Source organism: Ammospiza caudacuta, chromosome 2, assembly GCF_027887145.1.
Source record: "Ammospiza caudacuta isolate bAmmCau1 chromosome 2, bAmmCau1.pri, whole genome shotgun sequence".
Lineage (NCBI taxonomy): Eukaryota > Metazoa > Chordata > Aves > Passeriformes > Passerellidae > Ammospiza > Ammospiza caudacuta.
The window spans coordinates 32,323,524-32,341,808 of NC_080594.1; the positions used below are offsets into that span (position 1 = coordinate 32,323,524).

At 50.4% G+C, this 18,285-nt stretch overlaps 2 protein-coding genes across 3 annotated transcripts; one reads left to right on the forward strand and one right to left on the reverse strand.

The window, feature by feature from the left end:
• Positions 1–537: 537 nt before the first annotated feature.
• CDCA3 (cell division cycle associated 3) lies at positions 538–2,994 on the reverse strand. The gene is made up of 5 exons (XM_058825287.1): positions 2,872–2,994; positions 2,669–2,798; positions 2,385–2,588; positions 1,332–1,453; positions 538–934 (listed from the first exon to the last, which is right to left on the reverse strand). The coding sequence occupies exons 1-5, from the start codon at positions 2,983–2,985 to the stop codon at positions 800–802; spliced, it is 705 nt and encodes a 234-aa protein (XP_058681270.1). The 5' UTR covers positions 2,986–2,994; the 3' UTR covers positions 538–799.
• Positions 2,995–3,380: 386 nt separating this feature from the next.
• Positions 3,381–18,168, forward strand: USP5 (ubiquitin specific peptidase 5). Of its 2 annotated transcripts, none has more exons than XM_058800477.1 (20): positions 3,381–3,516; positions 4,901–5,026; positions 5,324–5,390; positions 8,177–8,310; positions 8,632–8,777; positions 9,658–9,842; positions 10,412–10,506; positions 11,014–11,207; positions 11,360–11,431; positions 12,657–12,738; positions 12,940–13,065; positions 13,492–13,645; positions 14,029–14,203; positions 15,527–15,615; positions 15,810–16,001; positions 16,532–16,675; positions 16,826–16,971; positions 17,056–17,209; positions 17,817–17,901; positions 18,068–18,168. In XM_058800477.1, exons 1-20 carry the CDS (start codon positions 3,409–3,411, stop codon positions 18,159–18,161), a joined length of 2,568 nt encoding a protein of 855 aa, XP_058656460.1. In that variant the 5' UTR covers positions 3,381–3,408; the 3' UTR covers positions 18,162–18,168. The 2 variants fall into 2 exon arrangements, with proteins under 2 accessions (XP_058656460.1, XP_058656461.1); XM_058800478.1 differs by having other exon boundaries at positions 15,810–15,932.
• Positions 18,169–18,285: the final 117 nt, after the last annotated feature.

An 18,285-nucleotide genomic window follows, 5' to 3' on the forward strand; every position in this document is an offset into this window, starting at 1 on the left:
CCCAGGGGAGGGTGTTCCTCACATGCTGTAGGTGAGAAGAGGCTGGAGTTGGGATAGTGAGATGCGAGTGCATCCTTTCAAAGCTTGGATATTTTAGCTCAGTTACACAACCATTTTTTTCAGCCCCTATTCCACTTGTTGGCTCAGAGCAACATCCTGGGGGGCCCCGGGCTCTGCTGGGAGAGCTGTGGAGATCAACAAGGTTTAGAGTAATTTACCAACAGAAGGTCAATATCAATGGACAATATTGTCTCACATTATTTTGGATCTCATCCTCACACAGATCCTTGCCTACCTCGGTTTGAGGCCAGTGTAGGAGCAGTACAGCTCCAGAGGTGACACTGGATAGACAATGGTTTCCTGCAGGGAGCTACAGCTTCCCAGCTCACGCTGTTGTACATGGATTCAAGGCCATACCCTTCAGCACGCCCCAAGGCAGTTTTAAGGCTAATGGAAGGCTGAACTATTTGCTCCTGAGCCCTTGTCCCAGAGAAAATATTGTGCTGAGCAAGCACAACATCAGGACATACAGTCAGCAAAGGTTGAACACAAATTTATTTACTAGAGATAAAAACTATGGAAAAACCAACATAGCTGATATACAGTAAAAGAGACAAAGACTGTGCTGTACATTACACATGACAAACTGGGAAGAGGAGGGAGAAATCTTTCCCCAGCAGGGATAGGTGAGAAATGTGACCACTGCTTAGGGGTTTCAGTCTATTGTAGGATTTCTTCCCTCTAGAAAATTCTCAAAACATAGGAGCAAATTATAACAACATCCTGAAAAAAGAAATGTCTAGTTCTCCACAAAAGGGCACTGCTGGTTCTCCTTGTTCAAGTCACTCCAAGCACAGTTCCCAGATTTAAGGCTTCTGCTCAGATCCACTTCCTTCTTATCCCCAAGGTTCTCTCCCAGCACGTGCCTCTTGCCCTAGAGAAATAAAAAAACCCAAACACAGAGTATAAAACACAGTTTGATCAAAGGTTAGTTAATTCTCAGCAGAATATGTAGCCTATTTTCAGGCCATTCAGCTTAGACTCTCTTGTGACAACATACAAGAGTGACTTTTTTCTACAGCCCAGAGAGAAAGAATGAACTGAAACTGACAATTTCACAGTAAGGCCAAAGACAGACACTGAACAAGACTCAGAGGCATTTAGTGACAAGACTGACCCACAGAAAAATATTTGTGAAGTTTCTAGTCTCTGCAGGCCTAGGAGGCCACAATTCCCAACTGGGACCATAACAAACACAGAAATTGAAGGATTTGGCTTTTTTTTTTTTTCAGCTCAATCTCCCTCCCTCAGCCTGACCTATTAAGCTTTACCTGGCGAGGGGCAGGAGCACTGGGGGAATTATCATCTCGTAGAATGCTGAGGGGAGAGCGGCCAGTTCCTCCAGATGTTGCCATGAATTTGTTGCTGGGCTTGTGTCTCAAGGGCTTGCTCACTAGTTGACAAAAGGAAACACACCAGCACATCACGACAAGGCTCAAAGGTCCTGGATTTTAAATGCCTCAGAGCCTTTATCAAAAACTTACCCAGGGGCTTTGAGGCAAAGGGATCACAGAAAGGTTGATGATGGAAGTGAATTCTAGAAGACCTACTCCAGAAGGGTCACCTAGAGCCCATTGTCCAGGACCATGTTCAGGTGTCTCTTGAATATCTCAACAGAGAGAGATTCTGCAACCTCTCTGAGCAACCTGCTCCACTCCCTGGTCACCCTCATGGTGAAAAAAAAAAGTGTTTCTTGATATTCAGGAGTTTCCTGTGTACCATTCCGTTCCCTTGGCCTCTGGTCCCATCACTGAGCACCTCTGAAAAGAGCCTGGCTCTCCCTTCCTTCAGGTACTTGTATCTATTAACAAGATACCCCCTAGAGCGTTTTCCTCTCCAGGCTGAACAGCTCTCAGCCACTTCTCTGAGGAGCAGTGCTCAGCACAGAGCTGTCTTAAACACAGTCTGTATCCAAGTCTCTTAGCACTGCTCAGCCTTAGCACAGAGATGTGCTGCCTACCCTTGCTCCACAGCTCTTCCCAATGAAAACCTGTAAGGTCCCTCTGGACAGGCCTCCACAGTCAAACACCCATCTGAGAGTCGGGAAGAGCTGTTGTATACCTCTAGGTTTTGAATACCGTTTAAAACCAATTTCTCATGCCTGGACAGAAATCTGTTCGATAGCAGCTCCCAGAGGGTGTCCGGGCCGCAGAGGCTGCAGGCGGTGGGACCCAGCCGAACTGGGGGCGGGACAGGCTCTGGCGGAGAGCACGCCTGGACAAGGCACCCCAACCAGGCGGTGCCGAGAGCCCCAATTGCCCACGGCCCATCCCGGCAGCTCTCTGGGCACATGGAGCCCCGTCACCCCCGCACCGAGCACTTACCCGAGGCGAGGCCGTGTTCGGCCGGGCGGGTGGGCCGGGCCGTGCTGGGCGAGGGCGGCCTCTCCGCCCCTTGGCCCGCGGGCGGGGCACTCCGCTGGGCCGGCTCCTCGGCGGGGCCCGCCGCTGCCGGAGGCGCCGGCTCGGGGGCCGCGGCCTCGGCCCCGAAGGCCTCGCTGAGCTGCTTCACCAGGCGATCCACGCTGTCTGCCGGGGACGGAGGGGACCGGGGTGAGCCTCCGAGTCAGGCAGCCCCCAACCCGCCCGCCCACGGCCGCTTCACTCACCACTCGACACAGCTCTCATGGGCGTGCGGGAGATGCCGGGCGTGGGCGACCGTGGGTCCCGCTCCTGGCCGGTGTCCGCCAGCGCCTCGGCGGGGCTGGGCTGCGGGCTGCCCGCCGGCGAGCTCACCACCTGCGGAGAGGGCAGCCGTGGGGGCGGCGGGCCGGAGCCACGCAGGGGGAAGCGGCGGTGGAGCGGCGCCTACCTCGATGGGGGTGCGCAGGATGCCGGCGGTGGGGGAGCGGGGGTCGGTGACGTGAGCCAGGTGCTTGTTGCGGGGCGCGGCCGGGGTGGCAGGGGCGCTGCCAGAGGCGCCCATAGCGGCGGCGGCCGCACTGCGCCCCGGCCCCGCCAGACGCGCCGTTCGAATCTCCCGCGCGCCGGGCGGGGCCGCCGCCCATTGGTCGCTGCGCAGGGGGCGGGGCTCGCTGCGCCACGCCCACCTCCCCGCCCCGCCAGCCCGTCGACTCCGCAGTCCCCGCCCGTCACGTCCCGCCTCGCCCCGCTGTCAATCTTAGGAGATTGTCCCGCCCCCTCACCCCTCGGTACGCCGTTATTGGTGGAGGAGCCCGGCACCGCCTCCCGCCGTGGCCGGAGGGCCGTTGCGATTGGGCGAGCCTGTGGGTCGGCAGGGCGAGTCCCGCCTCCAGCCTCGCTGCCGATTGGTTAGGACCCGCCTGACCGCGCCGGTCTGCGATTGGGCGGGGCGGGGTTGTGGGCGGTGCCGCGGTGAGCCGCTGTCATGGCGGAGCTGAGCGAGGCGCTGCTGTCGGTGTTGCCGTCCATCCGGGTGCCCAAGGCCGGCGACCGCGTCCACAAGGACGAGTGCGCCTTCTCCTTCGACACGCCGGTAAGCGCGCCCCGCCGCCGGCCCGCCCGCTTGCCCGGGCTGCTCCCGCCGCGGCCGGCTCCCACCCCGCCGCCAGCCGGGGCGCCGCCCGCGCGTGGCCTCACGGGATTTGTGGTTCCCCGGTGGCCGCGGCGGTCGTTCCCGGGTGGCGCGCAGGGCCCTGGTGGACTACTACGCCCGGCGTGCCCCGCGGCGCGCCCCGCCCGCCCGCGGTGCGCTGGGCGCTGTAGTTCGGGGGCCGGGGCGGGCGTGGGCAGGGCGCTCACCCCGATCAGCGGGGCCCGGCCCGCCGGCAGCCCCTGGAGAGGGAGCGCCCCCGGCCCGAACCCTCCGTGCTGCGTTCGCCTGGACTTGTAGTCCAGCGGGGGGCGGGAGGTTGGGCGTGTCCCGGGCCCGCCCTCGGCGGCGGGGGGCGGGCCGGGGGTCCCGCCCTGCCCGGGTCTGAGCCATCTCCCCGGCCTCGCCGCGCGGCCCGGCCCGGCGGGCGGGGGGCGAGGCGGTGCTGTGTCATTAAGATGGCAGTGGTCCCTTCTCCAGCCATCTCCACCCCGCTGACATCCCTGCGCTTCCTCCGCTTTCCCCGCTCGGCCTAAGGGGCGGCGAAGGCAGCGGGAGGGCGAGGTGCCCCTTGCGCCTCTTGGCGGGCGCTCGTCCGGGCTGAGCCCCGTCCCGCAGTGCTGGGCTGACCCTCTTCCCTCCCTGAGCTCCACAGGGATGCCTGACCCTGCGCTGCCTGCTCTGTCTCAGTCCCAGCAGCTTCTGAAAGCTTCTGAGTGGTTTCCCTCCTTTCCAGCCCCTGCATTTGGGTCCTCTGCCCCTTCAGTTTGCAAAGGGTATCTGCTGAATGAGTGTGGTGTTTTCCAGCTGCTGATGGGATGGTGGGGGCACATTCTGTATCTGTTTCCGAGCTGCTTACAGGCTTTTGAACACAACAGCAAAAGTAAACAGTGGTCTGTTAACCTTCCTCACACTGTAGCTTGGCAGCATTCCCTATGGCACTGGGAGTCATGTGTTTGGAGAGGGTGCCACAGTTTTGCTGGTAATGATTGTACCATGCTCTGAACTTGTAAACTGTGTGTGCTAGGGGCCTTTTACAAGGTAAACTCTTATGGAAACTCAGGCTTTCCTGATTTGGTAGCATCCTGCCATAAATGAACACACAAATAGTTTTTCAAATACATCATCATGACAGGAGTACCTGTTCTTCTGGGATAGCCAGGCTGGGGCTTGCCATCCCATTTCTTACTAGCTACTTGTGACTGTTATGTAGGAATGAGCTGTTGCCATGACTTAATGAATAATGACTAGTCTGCCATGCCTATCCTAGCAGCTGGAATGCCATTCCTCACCACCTCCCTTCAGTTTTGTCCGTCCTTCCTTGCAGGAGTCAGATGGCGGCTTGTATATCTGCATGAACACGTTCCTGGGCTTTGGGAAGCAGTATGTGGAAAAGCACTATCAGAAAACAGGCCAGCGGGTCTACCTGCACCTCAAAAGAACACGTAAACTGGTAAAAAATAAAAATACATGCACTCAAACTTGTTCTGAAATTGAGAGCTGGGCCGTGTCTGTGTATTCCATCAGATACAGAGTTTTCTCTCCTGAGATACAGCTGTTGTTTTTCCTGGTGAACTGAGGGACACCAGTGCTTCAGTTCTGCTTGTGCTGAGTCGTTGTATGGATTGCCCACGTTGTTTCTGCCTGGTTTCCTTCTGTTTTCAGAGTAGCTTGATTTCAGTCCCTAAGGCTTGCCACAGCATGCCTGTCCCCTTAACTCTTATTTCCCTATTTCTTCTCAATGCCACAGAAGGAAGAAGACGCCAACTCCAGTGCTGGGGACCCCCCGAGGAAGAAACCAACTCGCTTGGCCATTGGTAAGGAAGCAGCTGTGTGCTGTGTGGTCCCTGTGTTCAGCCAGGGGCTGCCTGGTTTGCCTCTTCTGCTTTACTCTTCTTGGCTAGTATCCCTGGCCAAATTCAGACTTCATGTTTTCCAGTGTGGCTCGGGTGAGCAGTGTCTGTAGAACAGTCATTAAGGTGGTGGTTGTGTCCAAAGTTGCATCTTGTTTTCCGTGTATAAATATGTTTATTATCCTCTGCCATGACCCTGCCTGCCTGGCTCAGCTTGGTGTGGGGATCACCAGACTGGGACTGTTGCTTAAGGACAATGTCCCAGCGTGGAGCTGAAGTAAGTTTGAGAAAATTTATGTCTGAGAAAAATAAGTTTGGAGGTCATGGCAGATAAACTATTTTTTAAACTCCTCTGATATTGAACTAGCATTATTGATACAGATGGTGAAGAAATTAATGAGAAATGCTGTGTTTTGGTTCATTAGGTTTTATAAGGCTGATACTGGAGGAAATGCATATGACCATTAAAACATAAAAAATCCTTTAAATATTCAATTTTTTGGAAGAGCAAGGCTGGTGTTCCCATTACTGTCTTTCACAGACTGAGAGGGCTGTCGTGGCAATCAGTGGAGACACTGCTTATTTGGAGCAGTCTCAGCTGGTAATTTTTGAGCCATTATGGAGACACATAAAGGAAAGAACAGGAACATTTGTAGCAGTAATAGGTCCTTGGCTTGCTGGAAGCTGACCACTAGAGGGAAATCCAGAATCTGGACTGTGAATGTCTTGATTTTGGCTCACTTTTTTCCTGGTGTAGACGCCCAGTGACTCGTCTACTGCCAGAGCACAAACACCACTATTAAGACTGGCAGCTGCTCCCTGTTTTGCTGGTGAGCTGAACAGAGCCCCAAAGATCACTCCTAGCAAAATTGAGGGTGGAGTCTCTGTTTCTTCAGATAACCAGTGCTTTTATGTATAAATATGATTATGCTGCTTTGGGAGAGATGAGTCCTGGTCTGCATTATGAGTTATTTCTGCACCCTGAATTCTACAAAGGTCTTTCACCAAGTGTTGTCACTGGGTTGGCAAATACCTGCCTGTGATAACAGCTTAGTGGTGTGAATGGAGCAGGAGAGAATAAAAGAAAGTATTGGCCCTGTGAGACAATAGTCTCAAGTTGAAGAGAAGTTTTTTTATCTTTGGTTTAGCTGAACTGTGGTGGTATAGCAAATTCTGACACGGGAGATATTTTAACGTACTAGAAAGATTTGTGAACAAAATGTAGCCCTTGATCTCTCTGTACCCCACTTTCCCTTCTCAATGAAAGATCTGCAGTGCTTGCCTCCTATGCCTGCACATTTGTGGATGGACTTTTGTGGTGTGTGGTGCTTAGGTAGCACCATGGAAAGGGAGGCAGTGTACCTCAGGGCAAGCTGGTGCCTATAGACCCTCATCTGGAGCCTCAGAAGGTTCACAAAACCACCTGAGGGGACCTCACCAGTCTGGTTTAGTTTGTTTAGGATTCAGAAATTGTGTAATGCCCTGGAGGGTTGTGTATTGGTTTACTCTGTGAAGTGGTGACAGGAAATCTCTAGGCTGTGCTGGAGGCACAGAAGAGGATTATCTAGGTATGTTGTTGCATTATGCTGGTAACTGTTTTCTCAAATCATTGTGTTCATACATAGCAGTTTGTGCATAGTGTAAAAATTGTAGGTATCTAAGGAGAGAGTTGCAGGAGATGTCATGGGACTGGATATTTCTGACAAGAATGTTTTAGGGAAATACAGTAGTGATTATCAGAACTGTGTTGCACACAGGATTCTTGAGGCAGAGGCACTGAGCAGCAAAAGCTTTTCTTCCCTTCAGAGATTTGTTGCAGCTGCAGATGTTCAGATATTTGTTGCAGAGATTATTGCAGTCACAGCGTGCAATTTTTCCGGGAATAAATGAAATTCAGTTTAAAAACACAGAGGGTTTAGGCTGCTAATAAGCCATGTGTCTTCTGCCTGCTTCCTTTTGGGATGTAGGATGTGAATATGTGCAGAACAGAGAAGGCCAAGCTTTTCCTCTGAGTACCTATATAATCCAGAAACTGTAGGTGAGGGAATCTGCAGAAACTGCAAATGTTTTGGTGGGCGTCCATGATGACTGTGTACAACTGGCAAATAACCTTTTCTGTATGGATCTCCAGTTTCTGGTGCAACCTCTGGAGAGCACAGCTAGGTGGACATAGAAACCACTATCACTGTACCTCTGCTCAGACTTTTTCTGCAATTCTGGATGTTCTGGTTCCAGAGGAGCTCCTGGTTCTTCTTGCTTGAGTGCAGGACTCTAGACTATCCTTTCTGGAAAAGGCAAGAAAGAGAGGCAGACTTCTTAAATATGCTGAGAGACCTGACCTTTGCCCTGGCTTACAAGATGATCTCTTCATGCACATCTCCATTCATTCTCTTGAGTATTCTGGTTAAGGTTGAACACCCACGCTTTATCACGGCTCTCTTCTGGCCAGTGCCTCTCTAGAGGAAGTTTGGTTTTCTTCCTGCTTGTAGCCAGAGCCTGGAGATTGTTTTTAAGCATCTGTAAAAAGAGCTGGGAAAAACAAAATCTATTGTCACTAGGCTTGTAATTGTTCCTGTGAAGTCCACAGCACCAGCAGAAGCTCCGGGATCCAGAAGTGGAAGAAAGATTGTGGATCGCTGGTTTAGATCATTGTCTTAGTCATAGTGTCTTATTTCATGTAAGCTGCGGGGAAAGAAGCTTTCCAAGCTCTTTGGTTTCACCTGTTACCACAATGATTTTTCTTCTTGTAGGTGTAGAAGGTGGATTTGACATCACAGAAGAAAAGTTTGAATATGACGAAGATGTAAAAATAGTGATTTTGCCGGACCATTTGGATATTCCACGTGATGGGCTGGAGGGACTACCAGACATGGTCAAAGACAGGGTATGTTTGGCTGGAGGGCTGTGGTTACTGTTGATGAGGAAATGTACCATTACAGAGAAGGAAACTGCCCTGTAAGGGATCCTGCAGAGCTGCTGTGAAGTCTCAGCTGGCAGTCACCAGAATTGCTCTGCACTTGCACAGTGCTGTATATATATAATGTATATATATGTATATTACAGAGTTCTGCCTTGTGTGTGACTGAGGCTCCCAAAAGTCCCAGCCAACTTCCCTAAATGTGGAGTGCTGTGGCACTGGATGCTTCTTGTGCCCTTACCCTGGTAGGCCAGCCCTTCATATTTTCTCCTGCTGTCCTGGTTGCAGATTGCCAGTGCGATCGAGGCCATCCTGACAGCAGACTCAGCCTCACGGAAGCAGGAGGTGCAGGCCTGGGATGGGGAGGTTCGCCGTGTTTCCAAGCACGCTTTTTCCCTGCACCAGCTTCAGAACGACGTCCGCATCCCACCGTGGTGAGCATAGTGCTGGAACTTGCTGTGTCACTCTGTCCCAGGCCCTTCTCCTGTGCTGGGCTGCAGCAGCAGATGAGGCTTCTTTTGAGAGTGCCCTTGTGTGTGCCTTGTTGTTGGGGACTCTAGCTGGTCAGAGTGACCCTGAGATACGTTAGAAAATCTCTTTTCCCAGCCCAGCAGTTGAAGAAGGAGTCAGGGCTCTTCATTTCTTGGTCTCAAGGTTGTTTATTGTATCTTAGCTATAAAATTCTTTCTCTTGACCTGCCAAGGTCTGCTCATCAAGACGGTCTGAGGCATTCTGCCTGCCCCTGGGGTGGTGTTATGTCTTTATACTAAAAACTACATATACAATGTTTACAATTACTTTCCAATACCTATCACCTATGTTAGACAGTGAGCTTCTACTCTAAACCAGTCTAAACATCACAGCAGAAGATGAAGGCCAAGAAGAAGAAGGAGAAAGACAGGACATACCCAGATTCCTCCATCTTGCCCCCTGAACCTCAATTCTAAAAAACCCCAAAATCTACTTTTTCACCTTGTGATAAATTCACTGTCATTCTACTTAATTTGTCATGGCTTGCAGATCTTCATCTAAGGTTGGTAACTTGCTCCACGAGTTACAATAAAAACCAGAGGCATTTTGGGCTCTGTGCCAGGGTCTCTGGACAGCCAGAGGGATGTCCTGGGTCCTGACACCTTGTCACAGTAGATTCAGAGGAGATGGCACACTAGGGTATGTCAGGATTCTCAGTGTTCTGTAGTAGAAGAGGAATGAGATCACTTACGGATATTGCAGGGGGCAGCAATGGTGAGGGCTTGGGAGGTAGAACCCAGATGTTTTCCCTCTGATCTCTTTTTCTGTGTTCCTTGTCAATAGTGGCTGGAAGTGCAGCAAGTGTGACATGAAGGAGAACCTGTGGCTGAACATGACCGACGGAGCCATCCTCTGCGGTCGGCGCTACTTCGATGGCAGCGGCGGCAACAACCACGCGGTCGAGCACTACCGAGAAACCGGCTACCCTCTGGCTGTGAAACTGGGAACAATCACTCCTGATGGGGCTGGTGAGAACGGGGCTCCTCCCAGGCTTAGGGAGGCCAGGCACCTCTCAGGCTGACGCAGATCTCCTGCAGGTATCAGGGTGGTGTTGGCCATCTTGTGACCTGGAGCACGCAGTGTCATCCCACTGTGAACTTTGCCTCTCTGACCTGCTGCTTGTGTGAGGCAAAGAACGAGCTGATAAAAAAGCCTTGCCTTCCTCTGCCCCTCCCTTGTAATTGGGAGCTTTTAGAATAGTTATCCAGGTTGCCATTTGATTTTCTGTGCTGGGGTGTTCATCAAAGAATTGTGTGTTCAAATCCTGAGCGGAGAGTATATGGCACAGTAACCCACTTTCATTACTCCTGGCATAAGTGTACCTCTGTACCCTGATCAGTGACAAAGTTGTCTTGTCACATGTTTAGGAGGATTTAGAACACCATTCTGTCTGTTAATGTTATTCTGCTGAGAAAGGGCAGAAAGTCCAATGGCTCAGTTTGTCAAAACTCCCAGTTCTGAGCGCTTTCTTTATCCAGCTGTGAATTTAAGATCACAGGCCATTATAAGTTCCTTTTTTTTCTGTTTTCCTGCATAGATGTCTACTCCTATGATGAGGATGACATGGTGTTGGATCCCAACCTGGCAGAACACCTGGCACACTTCGGGATTGACATGCTCAAGATGCAGAAGGTGAGGAGGAAGTGGTGTCCTCCATAGGCCCAGAGGGAGAGAGAAGCAGCTCTGAAATGTCTTTGCAAGATTCCAGGTTTCTGTGGCTATGCAGAACCATTCCTGGTCAAGAAACTCTGGGTTTTTTTGTCACACACAGAGTTGTCTCGTCTGCCTCTCTTCCTTGATTGCCTGTTTTGCTTTACTTTCATGTCCCTCAGGATTATTTCCCTGGGGTTATGTGTCAGTACTGCGGGCAGGGAGGCTCTCAGGTGCTGAGCTTTTTTTGTTAGTGTGTGGTTTCCATGCCTCTTTCTAGGGAATGGTTCAGATTTCTCCCATATTGCTTTTCCTTCCTCTTTCTGTCTCAGGTGTTCATATATATGGAAACAACTCTTGTTTCTTCCTCCTCTACGTACAGAATAAACCAGAATGGATTGACTCTGTTCTCTACAGCATTGCCCTTTTCACACCTCTGATGTTGCCTTGAGCCCTCTTTGAGGATTTTCCTGTTCTTTCCCTCTGCAGACAGACAAGACGATGACAGAACTGGAAATAGACATGAACCAGCGCATTGGCGAGTGGGAGCTCATCCAGGAGTCTGGTGTTCAGCTCAAGCCCCTCTATGGGCCTGGGTACACTGGTATCCGTAACCTGGGCAACAGTTGCTACCTCAATTCTGTGATGCAGGTGCTGTTCAGTATCCCAGACTTCCAGAGAAAGTAAGTGAGCTTAATCACTCCTTTCCACTAGTCTGGGATCAGTACAAAGGTCCCCTCGGGCTGGGTGCTTTTGTGGCAGTAATCATGCTCAGAACTGCATCTTTACCAGAGGAAGCTGCTTATCCCTTAGATTGCTCTGTTTTGCTCTGCAGGTATGTGGACAAGCTGGAGAAGATATTCCAAAGTGCACCTTCGGACCCCACACAGGACTTCAGCACACAAGTGTACGTAGAATTTTGGTGAGAGAAGGAAGGCTCAGACTGCCTGGATGCATCCCCTCTGTGCTCCTTTGCTCCAGGGTTCTCCCTCAAGCCTCACCTCTCTTTCCTTGCCTGTCATCAGAGACACTGATCCTCAATGATCAATGAGGATCTAAGCCAAGGAAGTTCAGCTGAATGCCCTAGATGGAGAGGACAGAGTGTACCCTGTGTTCATGAGAGACTCTGAAATGTATTATGTTTGGGGGGATTTCTGGGAGGCAGCTTCTCTCTGCATAACAGTTAAAAGGGGCTTGCTCTCTTCAATGGAGGGAGATTGTAAAGGGATACATAGGTTTTGACAGCTTTATTCTCACTAGATAACTTATGTATGCCTAAAAAGGCTTCCCTCAAGAGGTACTGTGCAGGAGAGTATGCAGAAGGAGGAAAACAAGATTTGGGAGGGGGTTGCATTTCAAGTACGTCTAGTCTGTGCTGCAGCTGCTCTCATACAAGCATGTGGAAGTTTGGGGTGGAGGAATGGAAGGTGGCATTTGTGGACAAGGAGTTCAGTGGTACAGGAGGATTCTAAATTTGGGCAGCCTGGAGTCAGGTGTTCACTGAGAGGGGATTAAGGTGAGACAGCCAGAAAGGTGATTGCTTGGGCAAAGGGAGGAATTGGTAACGTTTGGTTCCAGACAAATGGCAATATGGCAATAGTGATGGGGAAGGACTGGAGTGAAATGGAATATCAGGAGGCTCTGGGCATAGGAGTAAATCACTGAACACACACTGTTGTCCATTAAGTGCCTGATGCAGTCAATCTTTCCTCTGGGAAAACGTGACCAGTCTGCTCAGAGCAGTGCTATTTTTGGCTCAGACAATTTCTCTGTGCCCTGTTGTCTCCTGCACGGTCAGACACTGCTCTGTTCCCCTGTCAGGCTGCAGCTCAGCTTGGCTCTTGCACAGCTGCTCTGTGGCTCAGCACCAGCTGTTCCTTCTTGTTCTGCTCAGTGTGCAAGCAGTGGTGGAGATCAGCACCCTAAAGCCCTGATAACTTTGAAGTCAGTGATGTCTCCAGGGGCCAGAGAGAGCAGACCACGATAAGATAATCTTGCCTGGTGCAGCAGACAGAGCTGTTATCTGTGAGACTGACATCCCATGGCAGTCTTAAAGTTGGATGGGTTGATGTGGCTCCTGGAGCATGTGAGATTGAAGAAACATTGATACTGACAGGACTTTGTCCTTCCAGAGCCAAACTGGGCCATGGACTGCTTTCTGGGGAGTATTCAAGGCCAGCTTCAGCAGATGGGGAGCAGCAGCCTGATCAGAAGGTGAGGCTTGGACATCGCATCCTCTTGATGCATGTGTTGCATGAGGTATTGTGTATGCCACGTCTTCTTTCTGAAAACATGTGCTGGGGCTTCTTGCAAGGCCTGTCACCTGAAGAAAAGCATGGCTAAGAGTAGAGTGCTACATGCCAGGACACATGCTTGGCAAATTATGACCACCTTCTTCCACATTGTTCTTTGCAGGGTATGCAAAATGGCATTGCTCCACGCATGTTCAAGTCCCTCATTGGAAAGGGGCACCCAGAATTTTCCACTAACCGACAGCAGGATGCCCAGGAATTCTTTCTGCACTTCATCAACATGGTGGAGGTAATGGTTGAGTCTGTCTGGCAAATCATGGAAAAGTCCAGCTTGATTTTCTTCCCATAGCAAGAGGTGAGAAGCTGGCAGTCAAAGCAGAGAGAGGGAGAGAACACAGGGAAATGGGCTGTCTAGCACCTGCCACGGTGAGAAGGAGGGGTGCTTGGCCATGTTTTCAGGGCTGATTCCATGGAGAAATCCTTTTTGGGAGTGGCACAGCTGGAGGTGTAAAGTTTCTTCTCTAGGAGCAGGAATGCCATGGCTTCCTGGAGCACAGAAGCTGGCTTTAAGTTTCCTCTTTGCTGTCTTTTCCAGGGTACTGGGTACAGAAGTGACTACTCTTCAGCCATGTGCTGTGTGACATCACTGGTACTGCAGATCATTTTTTGTGCCATTCTACTATTACATCTGTCATTCTGATTTCTCCTCCTTCAGAGGAACTGCCGCAGCTCGGAGAACCCTAACGAGGTCTTCCGTTTTCTGGTGGAGGAGAAGCTGAAGTGCCTGGCCACAGAAAAGGTGAAATATACCCAGCGTGTGGACTACATTATGCAGCTGCCTGTGCCCATGGATGCTGCACTCAACAAAGGTCAGTAATGTGCCAACACTGCAACAGTAGCAAGCCCTAGGTTTGTGTATTGTACTATTCTTACGGAACTCCTTAAATGAAAGAGGGACTTTGCTACTTCTGAGGCCAGGTCCTTCTCCTGCTTTTGTGGGATCAGGCTGATATCTTCAGAGGTGGTGTGACACAGTGATGTCCCTCTAGAGCCTTTCCCTTAGCCACCACAAGCTGGGCTGTGATTCAGCAGCACAGCAGGAGTGACTGCAGTAGCAGAACTGTGCTCTGGAAGCTGTGCTCCGTTCTCCATGGCCTGTATCTATGGCCTGCTCTGCCCCTGGCTGTAGCTTACACCAGTCACTTTGTAGTTACCTAGAAGTGGTCCTTGACTTCCCTGCTTTATTCTTTAGATGAGCTGCTGGAGTATGAGGAGAAGAAGAGGCAGGCAGAGGAGGAGAAGCAGCCACTGCCTGAGCTGGTGCGAGCCAAGGTGCCTTTCAGCTCCTGCCTAGAGGCCTATGGAGCTCCAGAGCAGGTGGATGATTTCTGGAGCACAGCCTTGCAGGCCAAGTCTGTGGCTCTCAAGTAAGTGTGTCCCAGCTAAGCTGTGATGAGCTGGCCATAGCTGCATCTCTGGGGACCTCTTGTAGTGGCCTGGAGGAAGAACATTATTGAAGCTTTGTAGTCCTCCACACCCTGGGTCCATAGAACACTGAAGCAGAGAGGGGATCAGTCCATCAGTGCTGGATGTTACCCTCAGTAGGCAGAACAGCAGTGCTAGTGAAGTCCTAGCCATCAGATTTCAGTTGCTGAGAGGCTACGAGAACACAGTGATATTTCAGAAAATAGTATCTTTTACTGTAAATTTAAAATTTAGCTTTGAAATCTGTACTGACTGTATGATGACGCTGATCTTGCACTATCTCTAAAATTTCTTCAAGTTTTTAACTCTGAAGATTTGAGCAGAACACTGAGTGTAACAGATGCACGAGTTCTTCAAAAGAATGCTAGTTTAAATGCTAGTAGCAAGGTTTTAAAAACAGCTTTAGTTTTTCTCACTGCTTGTAGCACATGCAACAGTGCAAAATTGAAGTGACAAGACTACAAATGTAAGCAGCTTTCTGCTGTGATGCTGAGTGTTCTTTTGCAATGAAAGTCATCAGTTGGAAGTGCTTTTCTATACTCCATTATTAATGGGGTAATTAATTAATTTAATTATTAAACAAATACTCCATTATTAAGCAATAGCTACTATAAACAAACATCACACTGAAAAGTAACATTTTGTTTTAATTTTTTCTGAGTTGTATTGAAACACTTTACTGTCACTTAATTTAGTTCTACAGTACATTGCAATTATCACCTGGTAATGAGTATCTGTCTTACTTACAGGTGCTTTTTCCTTCACAAATGTTCCCCTCTGTTTCATAGCTTCCAGACAGTTTCTCTCTCAAATTGTCTAACTAAATAATATTTAATCAAATTTAGTTAACTTATTAAAATTCACTGCTTCTGTTTCATATCCAAAAAAGTGCTCTTGACAGTTCCTGCAGGTGTATCTGTTGGTCTAATAGAAGGTGTTATTTCCACTACATTCCTTAAGGGTTAGACTTGAATTAAACAAAATCTGACCAGGCTTGTAAAATACAAGATTGGAAGGTAGAGAATATGTACTATTTTTTCTTATCTCCAAGATCTGCATTCCATCTCATCTTGTTAGGACTTCTGCCTTAGAAATGGTTCTGTATTTGAGGAGCTTTAAGCTCAGCACAGACAAGCTGCACAGACAGGAATATCCCCCAACTTGCTCAGGACATGTCTCTGTCCTACTCACTGATTTCTTGCATCAGCTAGATGCCCTCAGTCTCTGCTGACAAGGTGTTTAAAAATGTTCCGTGTCTCTTCCAGAACGACGCGGTTTGCCTCTTTCCCAGATTATCTGGTCATCCAGATCAAGAAGTTCACTTTCGGTCTGGACTGGGTGCCCAAAAAGCTCGGTAAGAAGGATGAGAAGTACAGAGAATATAGGCACTGGGAGTCACATATGGATATTGTGGTCATTACTGCTAGGAGGAAAGTAGCTATCCCAAAAGTTGCTGCAGGCACCCCAGGGACTTACCCTTCCAGATCTCCCAGCCAAGTCCTTTGTTTCTGCCTCTGCATGGAGGCTGAGTAAGACCATATCTTGCAGATGTTTCCATTGAAATGCCAGAGGAGCTGGATATCTCTGCACTGCAGGGAACGGGGCTGCAGGAAGGAGAAGAGGAAATGCCAGACATCGCACCCCCACTGGTGACACCAGATGAGCCCAAAGGTAGCCTGGGGTTCTATGGCAACGAGGACGACGACTCCTTCTGCTCCCCTCACTTCTCCTCTCCGACATGTTAGTGATTCTCCTCCTCTCTTCCTGATGCCTGACTCATTTCCTTGCTCTCCTTGCCTTGTGTCCCATGCTAGCAGTTTCCCACTTGCTCAAGCTTTCCCTGTCCTTTTGTCAGCGATTGCCAGCTGCCTCCCTTGCATGCCTGTTATGCAAGGGTGTTATGCAAGGGGGTTTGTTGATTCCTGTTCTGTGCAAGATGGGGTGGCATGTCCAGTGCATTTAGAGGAGGCAGAGCTGGGATTTATACACAATTTAACTGATAGCGGTATTTAATTTTCACAAACCACAGCAGTAGGTCGGGTTCAGAGCCTGCGGAAGAGCCAGTGCTCCTGAGTTCCTGGGTTGAATAATTTTGTTTTTTGCCTGTGTGTGAGACTGAAGAAGACAGGTGGCTGAGAAGAGCCAAGAGATGGAACTTGGTGTGAAATAAAGCTAGGAAGTGGTGGCTTTGGAGGCTGTGTGACACGAGATGAAATGGAGCCAGCAGGGATGGGTGGGAGTGGGTGGCTCTAACGTGTGTCTCCCCACAGCACCCATGCTGGACGAGTCGGTGATTATCCAGCTAGTGGAAATGGGCTTTCCCATGGATGCCTGCCGCAAAGCCGTGTATTACACAGGGAACAGTGGGGTTGAGGCGGCCATGAACTGGGTCATGTCACATATGGACGATCCAGGTACGAGGCCATGGCCGTGGTGAGGCTTACTGCCTCTGGGCTATTCTTGTGTCCTACTACCACAGTGGAAAACTGAAGTAGTTTGGACTTGGGCTGTCCCCTCTTGTAGAGATCTGAGTACTCTGAGCTGTGTTGTGTTTCCTGCTGCAGACTTTGCTAACCCATTAGTTCTCCCTGGGTCCAGTGGGCCAGGGTCAACTATTGCCTGCCCAGACCCTCCTTCAGAAGACAGTGTGGCCACCATTGTCTCCATGGGCTTCTCCCGGGACCAGGCGATGAAAGCGCTTAGAGCCACGGTGAGAGGCACGGGCGACATCAGAGCGCAAGAATTTTCCCAGGAACAGGAATTCCCAAGGTCACTGTCTTCTTTTTCCTTCCAGAACAACAGTCTGGAGCGTGCTGTGGATTGGATCTTCAGTCACATTGATGACCTCGATGCAGAAGCTGCTATGGATATCTCAGAGGGGCGCTCGGCAGCCGAGTCCATCTCTGAATCCGTCCCTGTGGGTCCCAAAGTGCGCGATGGGCCTGGAAGTGAGTTCCAAGCCAGAGGAATGGGGATTTTGGGGTGCAAACTCAACATTTTTTTGTCGTTCCTGATCCATGCAGTACTGCAGGTTTTAGCAGCAGCAGGTATTGCAGAGCTGGTCTGGTTGTAGAGGTGGAAGCAGGGAGGAAGAGGGAAGGAATGGCAAAGTATTCTAGACCCTTCAGGCTGGATGATTACATGGAAGCCAGTAAGAAAGAGGTTGGGGAAGTGCCATCAAGTGAAAGACAGGAGGGGCTGTGCTGCTTTTATCCAGTGGTGCTGGGAGGCTTTTTTTGCTCTTTTGGTTCCCACTGCAAAAAGCAGGATTTGTGTGTGCTGCTGGATGCTGTAGGGAGGTGAAGTCCCTGCCTTACCCATGGCCCAAATAAAAAGTTGGGAGAAGGCTAAATGGAAGTTAGCATCTCCTATTTCCCTGTATGCTTGGCCTTAAGAGCACTCACAGTCACACTTGATGGGGATCAAGTTCTAAATTATTACCCAGCAAAGCTTCCTTCAGGGATCCTTCTCTAGAAGGGGCCTGGCACAGGGTGTTAGGGAGTAAGACATCTTTCCTCTTTCCCTGACAATCCTCTCTTCCCTCCTTCTTTCAAGAATATCAGCTGTTTGCCTTCATCAGCCACATGGGCACTTCAACTATGTGCGGACATTATGTTTGTCACATCAAGAAAGATGGCAGGTAAGCTTTTCCACAGTGTAAGGGAACTGAGGGACTGGTTTAAATCCCCATCCTGCCCCATTTCCTTAGAGGTCTTGGGGGGCTGGGGCTGAGAGCAGGTGAGTGCAATCAAGTTGTGTCTTAGCCATGGAATGGCATTCCTGAGCTCCTCTTGTGCCTGTTGCAGGTGGGTGATCTACAACGACCAGAAAGTCTGTGCTTCTGAGAAGCCCCCCAAGGACCTGGGCTACATCTACTTCTACCAGCGGATTCCCAGCTAGAACATCCTCTTGCTGTGTGTGGTGGGGGGAGAGTGGGCTGAAGGTGTGGGGGGGAAAAGGGGTGGGGGCAGTGAGGGTGGGAGCAGGGTCCTTCTCGTCCCTGCTCCTTTCCCCAGTCCCTTCA